This window comes from Phycodurus eques, chromosome 7 (assembly GCF_024500275.1).
Source record: "Phycodurus eques isolate BA_2022a chromosome 7, UOR_Pequ_1.1, whole genome shotgun sequence".
NCBI classification, from domain to species: Eukaryota; Metazoa; Chordata; class Actinopteri; order Syngnathiformes; family Syngnathidae; genus Phycodurus; species Phycodurus eques.
Window position 1 is genome coordinate 16,980,184 of NC_084531.1, and position 22,768 is coordinate 17,002,951.

The following is a 22,768-nucleotide window of genomic DNA, read 5'->3' on the forward strand; positions in this document are numbered from 1 at the left end:
AGCTGACTTCAGCAGCAGGCAGGATAAACCCTGGACTGAATGCCAGTCAGTCACAACCTGGAAAATAAATATGGTTAGGGATGGGAATTTGACTACATTTCATTGATGAAAAATAGGGGAAAATTCACAATCAATTTATCGATTGACATTTAGATATTACTTTTAATGGTGAAGGAATCATTCTCTCAGTTTGGTCTTCATGGCAAACACTAGTGGAGTGGCAATGCCTCTTTTGCGGTTGCACCCGGGTAGTGCACTTCATTTTGCTTCAATAGCTTTGAATTGATTAATCAACAAATCAATCCCACAAAATCAGCAGACAGCCAATCAATTCAGAGCTCCATAGGTCGTTCCTAGTTGCGGAGTTGCCACTCTTTTTTTGATATTTCAACCATAACTTTCTGACATTCAACAATTGCGTCATGGTGTCAAAATCATCAGATTTTTAAGTCAGAGCTTTTTGGAATTTATCAGGGTTAAAGTAACAAAACACCTGGGGTGAGTCTGAAAATGTCAGCAAAACAACACTGATTTGGCGTGTTCCAAAACCAGCCTTCTTTGTGGCAGTACTGCAACTCAACCGTGGCAACAAGAGAGATGATGGTATTTTTGATACCTTACAATATCATACCACCAACACAAATTATTGAAAACAACACCAATTCTATACATTCCAGTAAATAAATACTGTACATTCCATGCTGGCTCAAGGACATTTATTCCCTTTGTGGTCTGTTTTAAAGCACAGCATAAAAGGGGCTGCTATAACAATACAAAGACATTTGTTGCAGGCAACAAATCTCCTTCCTAATGGTAGTCTTGACATTTACCTTGGGAAGCTGAATGCTGTGGCTGCCGCTCCCACAGAAATGATTCAAACAGCTGTCCTGAATACAGATGGATCTATTTTGATGGAGAGAGAGGACTATAGCACAGGACCCGCAGATGCCTCGGGGCTGTGTGGGCCGCCTGTACCTTGATTTACCAACACATTGCCTCTGACAGGTCTGTTACTTTGAGCCATCTAGTGCCCATGTTTGACAGCCATCTAGACTTGGACATGATGGAGAGAGACAAACAAGAACAGGTACAGTAGGTTAATTGGACCGTGGAGCCTTCCGTTGTATTTTGTCCAAGTACGCAACTTGTTCTGGAGGTTGACATTGAACGTCTGCCTCAACAATACAGCACTTGTATTGTAAAACCTGACTGGTTAGCGTTTTCACACAGATTCCTTTCCATTTTGCCAAGGGGTTATTTTTTTAAATGTCATGTTTAAATAAATATATTTTTAGGAAAACCAATAAAGTCGACTCAAAATGTGAACGCCACAATGTTCACAACTTGGATATCGGAAAGATATGCCTCCAAAGTTCCACAACAACTTTGGTTGAACTTCCATCGCAATGCAAGACATCAGCATATTGTGGAGGCTTTATGATTGCATTGTGTTCAAACTTGATGAATCTGTCATGTAGAAGATGCACCACAATGTTTTATCCAGTCATTCACCGATTGCCCTGTCCAAAACCCACACTCACTCTTGCCTAAAAATGGAAAACTGGGGTCTGGGCCAACTCTGGTCAACGTTATTTTAGTGCAGCAGTGCAAAGATGCCCAGCTTTTCTATGGCATTGCATATATATTTTTGCTGTATTTTTCACTTTGCTTGGCATTTGTATCCCACTGACACAAAAGCATCACATCACATAGGGCAATACCTGTACAGAATGAGAATGGGTTCAGGACCGTCAGGATACAGTAACAAAGCTGCCAAGAGTGTGTGAGCTTGTGTGTTTTAACAGCTTACAGGTCAGTTGAGTAAGAGTAAGCCAGAGTGGAAAATGCAAAGATGAAGATTTGTCAACCAAATACAAAAAACTGTAACAAATCTAGCCTTGAGTCAATGCGCACTGCTTTTGGCCACTCTTTACATTTATTGTGGAGATTTGGTGCAATTCAATCAGCTCAGACTCTTTTGCATTTTGAACGCTATTTATAATGGGGCTTTGCAATGGTCACAAATTGCAAATGCCTGAAATGTTGCTGAAGATTGAAAGCCAGAGCTGGACGACATGTCTGTGTGGGCTTAGTTATACGTCTATCTTACTGGAGGACCTTTTTCCACCCCCCTTCCTACTCTTGTATCTACTTTAATAAAAAAAATAATAACAAAAAAAGTGTGTCTTGTTTGACAAACTACAGTATTTTTAAAAACAAAAAGAAGCTGATTGCTTTTTATATCACACAGTTGACAATGTTTGGGAGATGGCCACTAATAGCCCCACGGGTGATTCAATTTGTGTTTTTTTTTCGGTTTTTACTTTTTAAAATGTAGTAAATGAAAAATCAGTTCATGACCTCAACATAATCTACAGTTATGAGCAGCATAATCAATTAAAATGAAGTGTTGATTGTGTGGAATTGAGTGTTGATAGAGGCAAAATGTAGCTACAGAACTACAAGGGGACCTCGGTTGACGAGGTTCCAAAGATACAATGTTTCTTGGTTATGAATGCAAAATTAACTAGTTTGCACTCCGGTGTAATTGACGTCAGCACGCGGCTCAAGTAGGCAGTGTCGTCCAGACCATTTTGAATATAAAAAGGCATCTCCCATTCCAAGACGATCATATAAAACAAATGATTGCACATTTTCTCAAAAGTCGATCATGGATATTTAATGCCTATACCTTGTTCAGGCAATTATCTATTATACAAAACTATGCAAGTCATTGTCTGTTTTTTTGTTATGTTAATTGACTTGCTCACATAGGTTATAAGTTATTACAAATTACAAGACGGGACTGCTGGTCTGTCAATGGAAGGAATACGCCCTTGCTCACAACAGCTTTTTACCTTTAAATGACCTTTGGGATTGCATGCTCAATTTATTGTTTTCTGATATGTGAGACTTGAAGAAGACCTAGGATTAGGTCCCAGGGAAACATTTCTACATAGGATCCAAAGGAGTCTACGCCAGGGAAAAAAATAATAAATAAATGCCATGGCTGTCTCCAGGACTTGGACATGGTAGCATGGTAGGACATTGTTGCTCGCCTTGCTGTCACCCAAGCAACAGCATAAAGGTATCTTTAAAGCTACGAGACAGCTGACACCATCAAAAGCAATAAAACATATGGTGCACTGACAGCACATGAATCATTGCCCGTCTGCACAGGCTATAGTTTATCCTGAAAGCTTTTTGTTTGTATCTTTGACTCGCTGACAATGTCAAGACCAACAAAGGAAACAGGGGAATGAAAAACTGAAAAATCACACAGCTGGGGAATAAATCAACTTGTGCTATTCACTTTATGGTGACAAGATTATTTAGTCTTCAATCAATCATGGGAGTTTAGTGTACAATTTATGGTACATCAGTCTAATTTCAGCCGGGAGACAGGATTCAGTCACCAGAAGCAATAACACTGACATGGAAAACATAGCAGTCCTTCAAACGTTGAAGGACTGCATCAGCAAACTTTGCAGTGTTGAGAAATCAGCTGATATTTTATGGTAGCACATACTGTTTCATTGTGCATATCTATTGTCTGTTTTAAGTGTATCAACTGTAGCTGCCAGCTTGTCCTCATTTAGAATTAAGTGACTATTCCACAGAAGCTCTTTACCCTGAGGGCAGCTTAGAGGTTTTTATTTGCACTGGCTGCTGTGAACCTTAGCTCTGTTGATACTAGAGGTAAGCGTAGAGCTCGTCAGCTCATAAGCTGGGTGACAAAAGATTGTCTGCCTGCTGGGCCAACACCCAAAGTTATCACTGCCTCGGTCCAGATACTACCTTACTCTCCGTTAGCAGACAGAGGTTGAAAACAGCGGATGGGGAAATACGCCTCGAAAAAATTTACCTCTGAAATCACACAAACACTTGGTCAACTGAAGAGTTGTTATCTTAATGCAGCAGTGCAAAAAAGTTGCCGAGCTTTTCTGTAGCTTTGTATTTTAGAAAAGATAGTTTCATTGTGCAGAGCTATTGCATTTTTTAAAGTTTATCAACTGCAGCTGCCAGTTTGTCGTGAGTAGGAATTAGCTGAACATCCCAGAGAAATGCCTTACGCTGAGGGCAGCTTAGCCCTTTTTATCTCCATTAGCTGCTCTGGACCTCTGCCCGGTTGATACTAAAGGTATGAGTAGAGTTTGTCAGCTCATAAGCTGGGTGACAAAAGACTGTCTGACTGCTGGGCCAAAGGTCACATCACCGCCTCGGTCCAGACACTACCTTACCATCCATTAGTAGACAGAGGTTGACAATAGTGGCTGCGGAAATATGCCTAACGAGACTCCTTCACTTGGGTTGGCAGCGTTGTCTTCACCTGTTAATTTAAGAAAAAAATGTACATCGTGGAAATTAGACTGTCTGAGATCAACTTGGTTTTCTGGACATTTCTGGATAAATTGCCACCGCAACAGCCTGAATTTGCTTCAAGATTCCATCCCTGCAACTGGCAAACTAACACTTTTCTCATGCAAGTTAAGCTTTTGAAGTGAGAATCCACGTTCTAACCACTTGAAAGTATTCCTACTTGGCACTATAAACTGTATCTAGTTAACACGTGAAATGAAAACTGTATCGAACCAGTTTCTACTTTTCCTTAGCTTCCTTCTGTCAGTCAACAGTTTAATTTCCAGTGCAGGATCAGCCAAGCCAATAGATGATGACCTCAGCTCCACTCTCAGTCTTCATACTCTGAATCACAGACAAAGATAATGTAATTGTCAATTTAAACTTCTAAGACTACTTGTCAATAAGCTAGGACAGTGCTACACCTTTACCCAATGCAACATTTAGACAACCAAGATTTCAGACTTTCGATGACAGAGTTATTCCTCCATGTGTAAATATTAATTACAAACTTGCACTCTTTTTTATGAAGGTCATTCTGACCCTCCTTTCCCAAGAGAGCCATATTGTACAGTCTACTTTCTAGGCAGGATGAATGGTGAAGAAGGATTAATGTTTATCAGCATTTGCATCCTATTTAAACACTTCCCGCTTATCACACCAAATAAATTCTGGCATTGTTAATGTGTTAGATCTCAGGGCGTGATGACTTTGCTAAAAAAGACAAGGAAGATGAATTAGGCTCTTATTTGGAAGAGATAAAGAACTCCCAACACACTTTACTGACCTCTAGAGATTTAGATCGCCTTCTAAAATTTGCTGAATTATAGCCTGTCAAATGATTGAATGAGGCTCAAGTGCCAAATACCCATCTGTTCTCTGCTATTGTAGTCCCAAAAACATGACAAATTCAGTGGAAGACAAAGCATTAAATGACTCAAGACAATTTTTTTTACTGATCTAATTAGAGAAAACAGAGTTGAGATAGAAGACTCCATAATGGTTAAAAACAAACCCATCTATGTGGACTGTGTGATGAGGGCACAGCACTGTGACAGTTCTCAGAAGCAGGGCTGATAAGACCAAAGCCTGATCATCAGAATTTCCATTTTCATGATAAGAGAAGTTGTACGATGAAGAAATGAATGATGTAGATAGATAAGTGATAGAGGTGTGATACTTTGGGATGAATCAACCCCCTGTCCAAACTAATATTAAGACATTTCATTATTTCATATTTTTTTAAATTTCCTGACTCTGAAGGGCAGTAATGAAGTCAAATCACTGTTGTCCAAGTTTCCTGTGTGAGATCAAATAGCCACTGAGCCTTAAAAGTTCATGGAAGCACTGGCCATTTTATCCCCTATCTAATCCATCTCATAAACAGATTAGTATCGACTGAACATCTATAAATGGAACCCACTCTGGGTGTTTAATGACAGAAGGCATTTTCTTAAAGGGGACACATACTGTAGCAGGCAACGTTCCTGGGAAGCACTGGCTGATTTAAGACCACAGGGACCACAAGAAAAAGGACAACTGAGCAGTTTTTTTCTGCATATTCCATCGTGGGCCTCAGGTGAGTGTTTACCAGAATACATGTCTCCATTTACAGCCTTTTTCATTAAGCACAATCTAGGCCAAACCACAAGAAGAAAACAAAAAAGAAAGACTATTATGGGTGGAGGACATGAATATTGAGTTGGCGCTCACTGAAGGGAGGGAAAAAAACTTTTGGCTGTCCGAGTGATGGAGTGCTGCTGTGCAACACTGTGCACACTGACTGAAACTAAATGTAATTAACAAGAAAAATATCTCCTCTATTCCGACTCTGAGAGCGAGAGTGTGTGATAGGAATGCTGTCCCAAACCGGCATAATCACAGCTCATTTTGTGCAGAAATTGAGACAGAGGCAGATAAGTATGATAAGGTTCTTGCTAAACTAATGAGCGCAGAGCGGCCCGCCACAGTTCAAGTTCGAAAGCCGCCAGCTTGACTTTTGCTCTTTCCACTTACTGGCAGGCGCTTAGATATCTAAAAGTTATCTAAATACGAAATTTCCTCAGCTGCAACATACCTTTCGATGATGTCTGCGATGACACAAGCAAATAACAGCAGGCCCTCTGGAAGCTGCAGAGCCACTGGAATGAGAAGAACATGCAAACAAAAAAAAAATTATGTACTTGTGTTTTGAGGAAAGGCAATCCGATATCAAGTAAATGTGATGCAGCAAAGCTATTCATAGTCCAGTGTGCACCACTGGCAGGGAATAATGACATTTCACAGCAGTTTCCCCTCTGCCACACTAGCGATGTTGGTTTATTTTACAGGCTGGTGGAAAAAGTGTGTGAACCAATAGCCACAGCTTTATCTTAAGGCTTCTTCTTCCCCTGTCACTCCGTGCCTGCTCGTTTGGGCGACCACTATGCTTCCCCCCCCCCCCCCCCCCCCCCCCATCTGTCCTATCATAAACCCTGATTTTGTTCTCACATCCATGAGCTGGCTTTGTCCTTTCGCTCACTTGCAAATACAGTATAGGCCAAATTGTCGCTATTTTATTCAAGCCCCAAAGCAAACGTTAAATATGGATGAACTGATTGATAAACTACTGATGCTCCTACTGATGGTTTCACATGGTTACAAATGAGGCTATCCCATCTCCTGGTGCACCGCCCAGACTAAGAGGAACCAATAATAAAAAAAAACATTATTACTGGTTTCATGTTACCGTCAAGAGACAGATTTTAATAAAGCAGCCAAACTACCTTGGCCGTCATCATCGTCTGCATCCTGACAGCAGGCGGTGAATCGCTGCTCTTTCTGCATGCATACTAATTTAAAAAAGGATTACACAAATGATGACTGTGTGCAAATCCTGCAAGATTTGCTCATATAAATGTGGGGACAAGTGATGCATGAAAAGGGGGGGGGGGGGGCACCTCTAAAAGACAGCTGGCATCTTGAGAAGAAATACGTTGAAAGCAGGTTAAGATTTTAATAAATGTGACGTCTATAAAGCTCTCAGCATCACAAGTTGCAACATGGAGACAATAGGAGTGACCAAACAAAAATAATTACAATAGACACCTAGTGGACACATGAGGTGGTACCTATACAACTGGAAATTTTACTCTAAAAACATTGGAAAGCAATACCAATGACTCTGGTCCTGGCTACTCAAGTAAATGTGGCAAAGTTACGACAGTAAGAATGCAATTAAGTCCAGATGTGTCATTTCTTTTAAGACTATGTTGTTGTTGTTGTTTTACACGTACGGCCGATGAAAAGGTTAAAAAGTCAAAAGTATAGTTTACTCATATTCAGCATACCTCCTATTCTGTTATGCTTGTTAAAGGTACAGTTATCCGAGGAAGTCGAGATGTGTCAGTACGGAGTTCATTACAGGTTGTGTGGTATTAAGTGCAGTCGATGATAGAATGGTTACAATTTCATCTGTTGTCATCTGCAGAGATCTTATGCCATACGTAACAGTACATAACATCGTCGATATAAACTGTTACCAAACATCCTAATATAGGATTATGGTTTGTTATTTGTTGACTAGAGTATAGTTTGTGAATTTTGATGCTCACAAAATACCTCCGTGCAGTAAAACACAATTTGGTTTATTTAATGATTATATATAATACATGGCCAAAGAGATAAGGGATAAATAAGCAATAAATATTCAATTGAATGAGAAATTTGTAATTAACTCTGAAGCATTTACTTCAGGACCAAGTGTTTATGGGTAATTTTCATATAATTTGATCAATAACGGTAAAGAAACGTTTAAGAAAAATACACATTCTAAATTTGCTTTTTTTTTCTCCCTTCTTGTTTTTTTATGGGTAAATATCTCCCATAATGAAACAACCATGTTTAAAGTACTATTTCCAAAAAGTTATTTTAGGCATTCATAGTAAAGGTAATCCTTATTGACGAGCAAATAGTGGTGGCCCATTGAAATACAATTATTTTTGTCATGGTAAAGACAAAAGTGCATAACAGTAAAGACAAACAGCTTCATAAAAAGTGTGAGTTGTACAATTTACAGGTGTGCCCTTCAAACTCTTGAAAATATTTGAAAAGTTTTAGAGCGTCCGCCTCACAGTGCTGAGTGGTTCAATCCCCGGCCCCGCCTGTGTGGAGTTTGGATGTTCTCACCGTGCCTGCGTGGGTTTTCTCCGGGCACTCTGGTTTCCTCCCACAACCCAAAATTAAAACATGCATGCTAGGTTAATTGAAGACTCTAAATTGCCCGTAGGTGTGAATGTAAGTGTGAATGGTTGTTTGTTTGTATGTGCCCTGCGATTGGCTGGCAATCAATTCAGGGTGTACCCTGCCTCTTGCCAGATGATAGGTGCGATAGGCTCCAGCACGCCCGCTACCCTAGTGAGGAGAAGCAGCTCAGAAAATGGATGGATGGATGGATATTTGAAAAGTTGTAAAGTTTATTCAAACTTGCCTTTAAAATATTGCTGTGATTGTCTAATGCTGCCGTGAAAATGCTGTGATCACGGTATGATTACTGGTGCTTGGGAAGGGAGATAATGACATACTCATGGAAGAAAGTTGTGATGGTGCTGAGTCAGTCAACATATTTCCATCTCTATCCTTAATCACCCTAACCTGCTGCACATCCTTCCCATCTCTATCACTCTGTCTGGCCAACCTGTATAGATCCTATTCTCCCTTTTCAATGTCCAACCTGGCATACTTGTCATCGTATGCCTCTTGTTTGGCCTTTACCACTTCTACCTTTGCCCTACGTCGCATCTCAATGTATTCTTTTCTCCTCTCCTCGGCCCTCTCAGTGTCCCACTTCTTCTTAGCTAACTTCTTTCCTTGTATGATTTCCTGTACTGTGAGGTTCCACCACCAAGTCTCATTCTCTCCTTTCCTGCCAGAAGACACACCAAGTACTCTCCTGCCTGTCTCTCTGATCACCTTGGCTGTAGTGGTCCAGTCTTCTGGAAGCTCCTCCTTTCCACCGAGAGCTTGTCTCATCTCTTCCCGAAAAGCCGCACAACACTCTTCCCTTCTCAGCTTCCACCACATGGTTCTCTGCTCTGCCTTTGTCTTCTTAATCTTCCTCCCTACCACCAGAGTTATCTTATAGACCACCATCCTATGCTGTCAAGCCACACTCTCCCCTACCATTACCTTACAGCCAGTAAGCTCCTTCAGATCATCTGCACAAGATGTAATCCACCTGCGTGCTTCTACGTCCGCTCTTGTTGGTCACACTATGTTCCTGACTCTTCTGGAAAAAAGTGCTCACTACAGCTATTTTCATCCCTTTTGCAAAGTCTAACGCCAACTGTCCCTCCAAGTTCCTTTCTAGGATGCCGTACTTACCCATATTACTTCTTTATCACCCCTGTTTCCTTCACCAACAGGTTCATTACAATCTGCACCAATCACGACTCTCTCTCTCTCTGTCTGGGATGCTCAGAACTACTTCGTCAAGCTCCTTCCAGAATTTCTCTTTCACCTCTAGGTCACATCCTACCTGTGGGGCATAGCCGCGAATCACATTATACATAACACCCTCAATTTCAAGTTTGAGCCTCATCACTCGATCTGATACTCTTTTCACCTCCAAGACATTCTTAGCTAACTCTTCCTTTAAAATAACCCTACTCCATTTCTCTTCCCATCTACACCATGGTAAAATAATTTAAACCCTGTCTCTAAACATCTAGCCTTACTGCTTTTACACCTGGTCTCCAGGACACACAATATATCAGCCTTTCTCCTAATCATCATGTCAACCAACTCCCGAAATTGATCTGTCATAGTCCCAACATTCAAAGTCCCCACATTCAATTCTACGCTCTGTGCCTTCCACCTCGCCTTTGTCTTCGACCCACAGTAGCTGAATTTCCACTGGCGCCCTGCAGGTTAACGGTGCCGAACATTGTTAACCCGGGCCAAGACCGATCCAGTATGAAATACATTTTGATGGATAACAACTGCCAATAATTCTAATACTCATATCAGTAAGATTAATTGATTTTCAAAAGCAAGTTAGTTCAATGAGCCATTTATCATTAATGATAAAATTATATGAAAACAGTGGTGTGAAAAAGTGTTTCCCCCCTTCCTGATTTATTTTTTTGCATGTTTGTTGCACTCAAACATTTAATTAAGTAAACACAAAATGCACTTTTTAAATGGCTTTTATTATTATGGGAGAAAAAAAATGGCCTTGTGTGAAAAAGAGATTGGGCTCCCTGTTAAAACATAACTGTGGGTTAGCATACCAGAGTTCAATTTCTCTAACCACACCCAGGCCTGATACTGCCACACGAGTTCTCAATCAAGAAATCACTTAAATAGGACCTGCATGACAAAGGGAAGTAGAACAAAAAATCCTCAAACCTAGACATCATGCAGATATCTAAAGAAATTCAGGAACAAATGTGAAAGAAAGTAATTGAGATCTATCAGTGTGGAAAAGGTTATAAAGCCTTTTCTAAAGCTTTGGAACTCCAGCGAACTATAGTGACAGCCATTATCAACAAATGGTGAAAACGTAGAACAGTGATAAACCTTCCCAGGAGTGGCCGGCCGACCAAAATTACCCCAAGTGTGGGGCAATGACTCATCCAAGATGTCACTAAAGACTCCACAACAACATCCAAAGAACTGCAGGCCGCACTTGCCTCAGTTAAGGTCAGTGTTCAAAAATGGCCTGCATGGCAGAGTTTGAAGACAAAAACCACTGCTAAGCAAAAAGAACACTAAGGCTCGTCTCATTTTGCCAGAAGACATCTTGATTAAACCCAACACTTTGGGGAAAATATTCTGTGGTCTGACGAGACAAAAGTTGAACTTTTTGGAAGGTGTGTGTCCCATTACATCTGCCGTAAAAGTAACACTGCATTTCAGAAAAGGAACATCATACCAATAGCAAAATATGGTGGCAGCAGTGTGATGGTCTGGGGCTGTTTTGCTACTTCTGGACCTGGAAGACTTGCTGTGGTAAATGGAACCATGAATTCTGCTGTCTTCCAAAAAATCCTGACGGAGAATATCTGGCCTTCTGTTCGTGACCTCAAGCTGAAACAAACTTGAGTTCTGCAGCAGGACAATGATCCTGTGCATACAAGCAAGTCCACCTCTGAATGGCTGAAGAAAAATTAAATGAAGACTTTGGAGTGGCCTAGCCAAATTCCTGACTTGAATCCTATTGAGATGCTGTGGTATGAGCTTAAAAAGGTGGTTTATGCTCAAAAACCCTCCAATGTGGCTGAATTACAGCAATTCTGCAAAGATGAGTGGGCCAAAATTTCTCCACAGTGAGACTCATTCCAAGTTATTGCAAATGCTTTATTGCAGTTCTTCCTGCTATGGATGGCCCAACCAGTTATTAGGTTTAGGGGGCAATCACTTTTTCACACAGGGCCATGTAGGTTTGGATTTTTTTTTTCTCCCGTAAGAATAAAAAACTAATTTGCAGTTTGTGTTTACTTGTATTGTCTTTTACTAATATTTAAATTTGTTTGAAGATCGGAAACATTTAAGTGTGACAGGAAGGGGGCAAACACTTTTTCACACCCACTGTATGTCTGCAACTGCTCGGCATAACTTCTTTTAAGCATCATGTCTGCTTGTATCTTTTCAGTTTTACCATTTTCATGGTCAAACCTGTGGAAAAGAAAGACGTTCTTGGATTGTTCGACCAAGGAAACGTGTTGGGCTGAATCCGAGATATAAGCAGATATCGAGGCAACACAACGGCTGAAAAGATAATACAGCATACATGAGGACAGAAAATGGACAGCAGAGAAGGCTCAGTACGAATAAGATCTTCCACCGCACATGCTTCAGCGAGGTCAAAGATTTCCTCCACCGAGGCTGCAGCTGTAAAAGCTCGAGCAAAAGCAGAGGCAGCCAAAGCACGTCTGTCTTATGCACAAAAAGAAATGACACTCAAGGTAGAAAAAGCACAACTTGAGGCGAAGATGGATATACTCTCACTGCAGGAAGAAGCAGCAGCAGCTCTAGCCGAAGCAAATGTCCTGGAAGCGGCTGTTGAAGGCAGTGTTCGAAGCAGCACAGATCTCCACCTCCAGCAGTTGTTTGAACCTCCAGTTGACACATTAGAGCGCACAAAAGAATACATAGCCAGTCAGATTGAACCACTAGTCCAACAGCCATTGACATGGAATGAAACGCAGCGTTACGAATCACCAACTGTGTATTCCAGTCAACAACCACATCTCCAGACAGGGCACAGTAAACCTCGGGATGGCTTTGTTTCCACACCACATAAAGGCACAACACTTGCACAGTCACGGGTCACTCCTGCCAGCGGCTTATATTCAAACAACATGCAAGACAATCATCAAGCTTACACAGCAAGCTACAGCTCATCTCATCATCTGGCGTCCAGCCATATAACTCAGTCTATCCATGACAAAGTGAAAGCGGCTGACTTTGCAAGATATTTAGCTCATCGTGAGCTAGTCTCAACAAGCCTGATAAAGTTCAATGATCAGCCATGCAGTTACAGGGCATGGAAACAGTCCTTCATGAATGCAATCAGGGACTTGAACATCACATCCAGTGAAGAGATGGATTTGTTGGTTATGTGGCTGGGAAAGGAGTCAGCTGAGCATGCCAAACGTATCAGGGCTGTTCATGTGAACTCAGCAGACAGAGGACTAAGAAGAATATGGGACAGATTGGAAACCTGCTACGGCGCACCTGAAATGGTGGAGGATTCATTGTTTCAACGAATCAATAGCTTCCCCAAAATCTCCAACAACGATTATTTAAAGCTCCATCACCTGAGTGACTTCCTCATAGAATTGAAGGCAGTCAAGGCAGATGGAGACCTGCCTGGGCTTACATATTTGGACACAGCACGAGGGATAAACCCCTTGGTTCAGAAGTTACCGTTCAACCTGCAAGAAAAGTGGCTCACTGTTGGAACAAACTACAAATTACAACACCATGTATCCTTTCCCCCTTTTGATGTTTTTGTCGACTTCATTGAAAAACAAGCTAGAATTAGAAATGACCCAGGATTTAAATTCAAAGCTGAAATTGACACCTCAAAAGCAGACAGAATCCAACAGAGGCTGATCCACCACAATGAAGTACACAAGACCAATGTCCTGACTTCTGCTTCTCCTACTGCTGACAAACCACACTTTAAGGCTGATGATACTAAGAAACAGTGCCCCATTCATAAAACACCTCATCTGCTCCAGAAATGTCGGGCCTTCCGTAAAAAGCCATTGGAGCAACGCAAAGCATTTCTGAAAGAGAATGCGATGTGTTTTAAGTGCACATCTACCCAACACAATGCAAAGAATTGTAAATGTATTATTAAGTGCACTGAATGTGACAGTGACAAGCACATTTCTGCACTTCATCCTTGACCAGCACCAGGGATCCAGCATCCAACCCACCCTACACGGCATGGGTGGGAGCAAAACCCAGAACCTTCTGCAGAAGTCAATGCTAGCTTTACAGGGGTATGTGGTGGTGTTCAGAGCGATAATTCCTGCTCAAAGATTTGCCTTGTTAAAGTCTATCCCAGTGGCCGTCCTGACAAAGTCTTGAAGGTTTACGCAATCATTGACGAGCAGAGCAATAAATCCGTCGCGCGTTCACAGTTCTTCGATGTCTTTAACATTAAAGGCCCTTCAGCTTCATATTACCTCTGCACCTGCTCTGGAGTGACAGAAACCAGAGGGAGAAGGGCTTTAAACTACACAATTGAATCCATGGATGGAAAAGTGTGCCTTTCCTTACCAAGCCTGCTAGAACGTGAGGATATCCCCAACAACAGATCAGAAATTCCAACACCTAATGCTGCAGCCAACCATACTCACCTTAAATCAGTTGCTTACCACATCCCCGCACTGGATCCAAATGCATCCATCATGCTTCTCCTTGGGCGAGATATCATCTCAGTGCACAAAGTGCGCAAGCAAGTGGAGGGTCCACGTGATGCTCCCTATGCTCAGAAAATTGATCTAGGATGGGTGATAGTTGGAAATGTATGCCCAAGAGGTGTTCAGAAAACTGCCGCAGTGAGTGCTTCTACTTGAAGAAGGTCCATGTCTTTGGGAACTGTCCCTCCCCTGCAGTGGCCATCTCCCATTTTAAAGATGTCCGTGAAGAATGCTGAACTTGATGTGACGTTTATGAAGATGACAACTGTGACGTTTATGAAGATGACAAGTTAGATTCACTCCTCCCAGTTGAGGCCGCAGCGGAGCTGCTCAAGGACACGACGTTCTGTCAGACTCGAACTTAAGGCTTCACAAATGTGCCTCAAACCAAAGAGAAGTACTGAATGCATGTCCATCTCAGGACCATGCCACTGCTCTTCTAACTCACATCGGTCACTTCTTTCAGAAAAATCTTGCAGTAAAATGTAATGCCTGCAAAGGCTGGCATCGCTGCCACACAGCAACGACTGTTGCAGAACTTGCACAAGCTAAGAGAACCATCACATGTGCAGTTAAAGAGCAGATATACACTCGAGTATGCCTCTCGAATGGTGCAATAGCAAAGTCTTAGATCCATTAACTGATGCTGATGCTCTCCTAAGAGTCATAGATAACATCAGAGAAGCTGAACTCCATTCAGAAGAGAAATCTCTCATTATTCCTGACAAGCACTATATTCCAAAACGTCTGACCAGGCACAACCTTTAGGGAACACAACACCATTCTGAAAAAAGGAACTAATTTCCTCAGTGGATGCAACAAGCTCGAGATTCAATCTAACATCAACAACACATCCATGGAAAGGTTCCTGTCTGATCAAGGTTACAAATTAATTTTCAATGTTCGTCAAGCAATCTCACATGGGCTGGCCAGGGAAGAGTATGATTGGTATGCCTAAATGGATCCTCAGCATAATGTTCCTGCATTTTGCAGTCTCAAAGCTGAGCACTCTCCACAATGATGGGAGAGATGGCAGCAATCGTCAATGGCCAGGCCTCTCATACCAGTGATGACTGTCAAATATTTTCACTAGCAGCACTCCTCACTCTAAAGGTTAGTCCCTCTACTAATCCTGTTTGTGACTGGGTCAAAGCCCTCCAAACCAGCAGTGGCACCAAGTCTAGCATTTGGCTCAAACCTTTTGGGACAGATGAAGAAAGTGGTAATCACCCTACCATAACCGACTGCCTGGAAGTAATAATAATAATGCATTACACTTACAGCGGCTGAAATAAGTATTTAACACGTCACCATTTTTATCACTAAATGTATTTCCAAAGGTGCTATTGACATGAAAATTTCACCAGATGTTGGGAACAACCCAAGTAATCCATATATACAAGGAAAGTAGAACAAATAAGCTCAGAAATTAAGTTGTGTGTGTAATAATGTGAAATGACACAGGGGAAAAAAGTATTGAACATGCAAACTGGTATTTATTTAATACTTTGGACAAAAGCCTTTGTTTGCAATGACAGCTTAAAGACGTCTCCTAACCAACTGAAGAGAAACGTCCAGCCTTCAGGACTAATTACATACCACTAGCAAATGGGAGTTTGAAAGGTAAAGCTTGAAGTCTCCAGAAAGGACAGGAACAATGTTCCTGTGGCCAGTCACAGTCCTGCTTATTTGGCCAGAATCCATAGTATCCGTTTTGACAGTTGGGTAGTGGTGATTGATGTCAGGCAGGGAGTGCTCTGTTATGTTTGTTAAAGGAACAGTTCCACTTTAAGACAGCGAGGACGTAGAGATGTGTTGGAACATAGAAGTTTTCACCTTTGGTCAATTAGTCACATCTTATGTCATACGAAGCACGGTCTTTATGTACTGCTACCTAACATCTTAATACAGTGGTACGCTTGACTTGCAACTGTCCCAATTTACAAGTTTTTCGAGCCGTGAACCGTCGCTTAGTCAATTTTGTGCTTTGTGTTGCTAGAACATTTGTGACCAACAGGTCCACTTCAGGCATTTCACATCTAGATGGCGGCAGAGAAGTTCACAACATCCCGCCACCATCAGTTCACGTGTTTAAGAAGCTTGCAGTAAAGTGAAAGTATCTGTTGTCTTTTCCGCAGGTATTGTTGAACAATTTCTATTTTCTAAGCATGGGTCGAGAGAACGTGAGTGCTGAAAAGATGTGGATGATGTCCAATGAATTACAGGTTCAAATCATAGAAAAACGTGCCCAAGATGTGTGTGTAGTCAACTTGGCGAAGCAGTGCGAGCATAGCACTTCTCCTATATATACTACATTGAAGCTGATGTGTGTGTAGTCAACTTGGCGAAGCAGTGCGAGCATAGCACTTCTCCTATATATACTACATTGAAGCAGATGGAGTCAGAAAAGGCTATAATAGCAACAAAGTGCGTTAAAATAATATTTAAGTTGTGGACCTACATCCATGAAAAGATGTAGAAGCTGATGAAAGTGAGAAAGGCGTGACGAAAAAGGCAAAGATGAAGTTCAGTGAAAGTGGAAACATTTTTAGCTATTAATAAAATATTGGTGAGTTCGTTACATTCTATTTCATTACATTATTATTGTATGTTTTTATACAGTACAGTACTTTGTTTATTAAAAAATACATTTCAGAAAAATTTGGGTATTTCTTGGGGTTCTGGAACGGGATTAATGGCTTTTTCATTCCACAAAAGTTGAATCAAGGCAACTGTGCTGTTCTGGTTTGATGAAGACATTTCACCTTTATTCCAAAAGGCTTTTTCAACTCTAAATTTCTGGTGTGGAGTCCCTCTTTCTATGCTTACGTGTGTGTGTTCCCTGGGGTTGGTCAACAATAGGGCGTTGTTGTTGTTGTTGCCTAGTGTGGTTAGTGAAACATGCAAACCAATCAGTCATACACTCGTCCTGTGGCAAAACAGCTCGTTCGGCCACTCTTACCGTTGAGGTGATTTTCAGGGGGTAGATGTCTTGACATTGTTATAAAAAGACGAAAGGAGATACCGCAAACATCCTCCTCTGTTCAGAGACGTTTTTTACAGTTTGATATAGAATTAGAATCACTTTATTCGCCCAAAGCATCAAGTAGAAACACAGGAATTTAACTTGGCAAACAACAAATAAAATAATTAAAAACAGGACTAAACAGACAGTGAGACAATGAATACACATTAGCTGCATGTACAGATTATTTATACACAGTCCACAAGTAGTGCAACGTGATTCAAATTTAAAAGCTGTTGATGAGATTTTAGATAACCAAAATAAATATAAAAATAAATGAAAATAAAATAAAAATAGCCCTACTCACATGTATTGAGTAGAGATTTATGGGGGATTAAGGATGTTGTTCAGTTCGTGCTTCCTTCTGGGGGGTGCAATGGGGTGGGTGTCGGTGCCCAGGGTGGGAGGGATCAGCAGCGATTTTCCGTGCCCTCTTCTGTCAACTGTTTAGAGACGGCTTGTCAACTGTTTAGCGATCGCTCTCTCTAAACAGAGGAGATTTGTGGTATCACCTATTGGCTGCCTATAACAATGTCCTGATATCCGCCCCCCCCCTCCCAGAGAACCACTCATTTAACAGGAAAGGTGACCCTAACTAGCTGTTCTGCTACAAGACGAGTAAACGACTGATTGGTATGCGGGATGGCTGTTTCACTAACCAACAACAACAACACCACCCTATTTTTAGACGACCCCCAGGGGGACACACCCGCCAAGGCATAGATAGGGAAGCTCCACACCTAAAATTTAGAACTGATGAAGCCTTTTGGATTAAAGGTGAAACATCTTCAACAAGCGACAAGAGTCCAGTTGCCTTGATTCAACTTTTGCGGATTATCACGGCCTGGATCACTGAGAACCTATATATATATATATTGCCTGATATTTCCATTCAAGGAAAGTTGATTTGAGATACAAGTGATGTGAGTTAAGAGTATGATCACAGAATAGATTAAACTCATAAATCAAGGTATCATTGTATATGTTATTGGTATTTATTATTTGTTGACTAGCGTGTAGTTAGTTTAATTTGATGCCAAAAATGCAGTTAAGCTAAATGTTCAGTTTTCATTTTGTGAAGTGGGTGCTCGATAGCTATCAAGTCTTGGGTATTAGGAGGGGGTGCCCAGCCCCTATAATTTGTTTTGTTTACTGTTTAAGTCCATTGTACAACAAAATGCCTCAACTGAGCATGCAGTACAAGACAACCTGGATAACTTAATGCAGGATATAAAAAAAATAGGCAAAGAGATAAGTCAATTTATTTAATATACAAATAAACAATTAAGCAATAAAGATACAATATAATTAATAATTTGGAGTTAACTATGAGTCATTTTCATCATTGCTAAGTGTTTATATACAATTACACTTTGTGTGTGTTTGCAACTGTTGTGCATACCTTTATATCAAGTATTCTTTCCGCTTGTGTGTTTTATTTGAATGCTTTCTCATCAATAAACCTCTGCACAAGAAGTTCTCCAAGTGTTTAATCAAGGAAAAGTGTGAGGGTAAAGCCAAGATATTAGTACATAAAGGCTGGCACATCACCACTTCCATTTCTTTGTCAAAGAGCGAATAGTTTTATTCAGTCATAATATATAGCTATGAACTACTTTGGCAATTACTTATACAGTAGAGTTAAAGCTTTCATGGAGGGGACGGTTTGAGTCTGGAACAAATTTTTGGTGGGAAAACTATTCCACAGTGCGGCCAGCATCCTAGAACGGACTGCGGTTAGAGGTTGTGTAGTATAAAAACTAAATATGAGAAAGTAAAGTAAGCACAAATGGGATTAAGGGATTAAGACTGTATGTTTATTTTTTTTTTCCACGTTATGACAATTAAAAAGATTTTTTGAAGTAACCTCAACATTGACCGTTTTTCCCACTCATTGCAGAGCGCTGGATTTGATAAAAATAAATAAATTCTGCGAAAAGACTAGTATGTGACATGATAAAGAGCGAACATTATGCATTGTGTAACCAAGCTGAACGGAAAAGCATACTCTCTAAATGCATGCAGAACAGGATTTGGGATTGTTTAAAGAGGGATCTGTGTTTGTTGTCTGGAACTGTGTGATGTAAGGAGATTCTTAGAATTTGTTGGTTTTCAGATGGATACAATATAGTACATTACACACATTAGCAGGGACTCAGCAACTTGCTTGAGTTAAATTTTAAAACAGCATTTCCAAAGGTGCATAAAAAAGACCCTTCCATCACCTCTGTAATAAACCTCAGCTCACTAAATCCATCAATGTGACTACTTTAAAATGAGCGACACCCACTGCAGCGCACCACTGCTGTCACATGCCAAAGTCTGTACATTTTCAAAGACTGGCAGAGGCAGCATTAAACAATAAAAGTATGAGATGGAGTGATGGATGGAGCTGAGCCAAAAGCAGGGGTGGGAGCGCTCTGTATCGCCGAAAAGGTTTAGGGGTCACAGGCAGACAGTGAGAGACAGGTCATTACACAAGAAAGGCCAGTTTTATTAGTGGAGAAAGGTTTCAGAACACACCCTAGCCACAGCTGACAGGGGCAAAGAGCCTTCTCTCTGCTGCCTCAAACAAAAAGGTGAAGAGGATACTGGAGGTGAATGGCTTCAGGTTTAATAAGAGGTTTGCAAGACTCCAATTAAGTGCCTGGTTCCAACCTCTTTTTTGGGAACCTCAACATCCAAAAACTGAGCTTTCATAGGCACATGTATCCTGGGTCAGTATTTTAGGGAAGCCAAACAACTCTCCCAAAAGTCACTCTATAGCGCTCCCTGAGGGAAGAAATTTAAGAAAAAAAAACAAATCTGTCCCCCACACTAGTTTCATCGATCAACATGAAATTGGTTGGCCATGGCACACTGTGATATGACACGCGGAAAAATCTCAAGGACCCGTGCACAGATGAGAAAAGGAAGTCATCCACTTTGGTTTAAAGCAGCTATTTTGGGCAAATTCTAGGGCTTTTACTAGGACAATCTCCAATTAGGGAATTTGCCCGGATAAACTCCATTTTAGAAAAATGGGCAATGCTAAATTACAAAACTGTTTTGCCAACGCCATCTAATGTGGTCAGAACATGGCGTCAAAGTTCGATGATCCTTTTGAGGATTAGCTGTGAAAAGTGGGTGAGGGCCCGTTCATTGCTGCTTGCCTATTGCCATTGTCTGTGTCACATTCCCCCTCTTTGTTGGAACTAAGTAATGGGTGACAGTCACACTGATATGTTGTCACATTTACTGTACATACTGCATGAGAAGCAGACAGCTACTGCCATTCCGCCGACAGAACCCGTGGTGTAAACCCAAGTGGCTAGACTGCTTGCCTGCTGCAAAATACTACAGAAGCGCAAATGAGAAACTAAATTGGATTAAACTCTCAAAAAAATTATTAAATTAAACAGTATTTCATTAACAGTACAGCATGACCAGAAAACAAAGATGAAGAACATGGACACACTGTGCTTGATTGTGTACTTAAACTGCATGCAAGACTAAATGAACATCACACAAAGAGAATTAAAAATGCCACGACGTTTTTGTTTAGTAAAATGGAAAATCTGAAGAAATTCTCCAACAGACCCCGCCCCCCCCCCACACACACACACATTCAAACGGAACTCACAACATTTTGAGATGAAAACAATCTCATCATCGCAGCTATTCTTTCCCACTATGATTTGCCCAATGGTGCATAAAAGTAAATGTAGCACATAAAATAATTGGAAGCAACTAAATGGACAATAAACAACTCTACATCATACTGCTTATTGTGTTCTAGCCCTAGGAATGCTTTAAGACAAGACTGTCAAATGATCTTATCATTTGGCTGCCTCAGTTGTGCAAGGAACTTGGAAAACAGAGCAACTCCCTGAGCATTCCACAAGTCTCCCTGGAAAACATGGCATGCTTTCAAGGATGTAGAGAGACTTCTGGGCTGCTTCCACTTTTTGCTACGTTTGGGCTCCATCCATGTGACACAATTAGTTCTTTGTTTTTATGTGCCAGCCTGATTTGGTAACCATATCTTTTAGGGCTGTGTGATTGTTGTAAAACATTTGTTTTGCATGCACAAAGCACAATCATGTTTGTTGTTGTTCACTCAATCTTTAAACCGTTAGACCCATATTGTTAAAAAACACCAAAACGTGAACACTGCCCAATATGCCAAATCCAAGACAGTAACAATATTAGATTCCCATTGTGCAGGAGTGGCTGTAAACCATGATGCATACAGTTTTCCGGAGACTTGTGAATGTTATTTAAATCCATTAGAAGAATATAGCGCACTTTAAATTTGCAAATACCTTATGTAACGGATGTGTCGTCAGTCAGGTGGGATGTGTGCACCGCTCCATCTAATACACTAACACTTTGAATGCAAGTATGCTTTTTTTTTTTTTCTTCAATTCTGTATGAAATCCATCCATCCATTTTCTACCCCTTATCCGGGTCGGGTCGCGGGGGCAGTAGATTTAGCAGGAACGCCCAGACTTCCCTCTCCCCAGCCACTTCATCCAGCTGTTCCGGGGGGATCCTGAGGCGTTCCCAGGCCAGCCGAAGGACGTAGTCTCTCCAGAGTGTCCTGGGTCGTCCCCAGGGTCTCCTCCCGGTGGGACGTGCCTGGGAGGCATCCGAATCAGATGCCCCATCCACCTCATCTTGCTACTCTCGATGTGGAGGAGCAGCAGCTCTACTCTGAGCCCTTCCCAGATGACCGAGCTTCTCACCCTCTCTCTAAGGGAGAGCCTGGACACCCTGCGGGGGAAACTCATTTCGGCCGCTTGTATCCGGGATCTTGTTCTTTCGGTCACGACCCACAGCTCGTGACCATAGGTGAGGGTAGGAACGTAGATCGACCGGTAAATTGAGAGCTTTGCCTTTCGGCTTAGCTCCTTCTTTACCACAACGGACCGATACAAAGTCCTCATCACTGCAGACGCTGCAACGATCCGCCTGTCGATCTCCTGTTCCATTCTTCCTTCACTCGTGAACAAGACCCCACGATACTTGAACTCCTCCACTTGGGGCAGGGTCTCATCCCCGACCTGGAGAGGGGAAGCCACCCTTTTCCGACTGAGGAACATGGCCTCAGATTTGGAAGTGCTGATTCTCATCCCAGCTGCTTCACACTCGGCTGCGAACTGCTGTGAGTTGAAGGTCACAGCTTGATAAAGCCAACAGAACCACATCATCTCCAAAAAGAAGAGATGCAATACTGAGGCCACCAAACCGGACCCCCTTTACGCCTCGGCTGCGCCTAGAAATTCTGTCCATAAAAGTTATGAACAGAATCGGTAACAAAGGGCAGCCTTGGCGGAGTCCAACACTCACCGGGAACGAGTCCGACTTACTGCCCGATATGCGGACCAAACTCTGACTCCGGTCGTACAGGGACCGAACAGCCAGTATCGGGGGTTTCGGTACCCCATAGTCCCGAAGCACCCTCCACAGGACTCCCCGAGGGACA

General features: G+C 41.7%; 1 protein-coding gene across 3 annotated transcripts in view; it reads right to left on the reverse strand.

Annotated features, from left to right (window-relative positions):
* The window catches only part of dph1 (diphthamide biosynthesis 1), a 119,088-nt gene that overhangs the window by 90,964 nt on the left and 5,356 nt on the right, over nt 1–22,768 (reverse strand). For all 3 annotated transcript variants that reach the window (XR_009768907.1, XM_061681584.1, XM_061681583.1), the window contains exon 3: nt 6,437–6,500. Coding sequence is in view for 2 of the 3 variants with exons in the window: in XM_061681584.1 (XP_061537568.1) it covers nt 6,437–6,500 (64 nt within the window). In the remaining variant the exon portion in view is untranslated. The remainder of the gene's footprint in view (nt 1–6,436; nt 6,501–22,768) is intronic.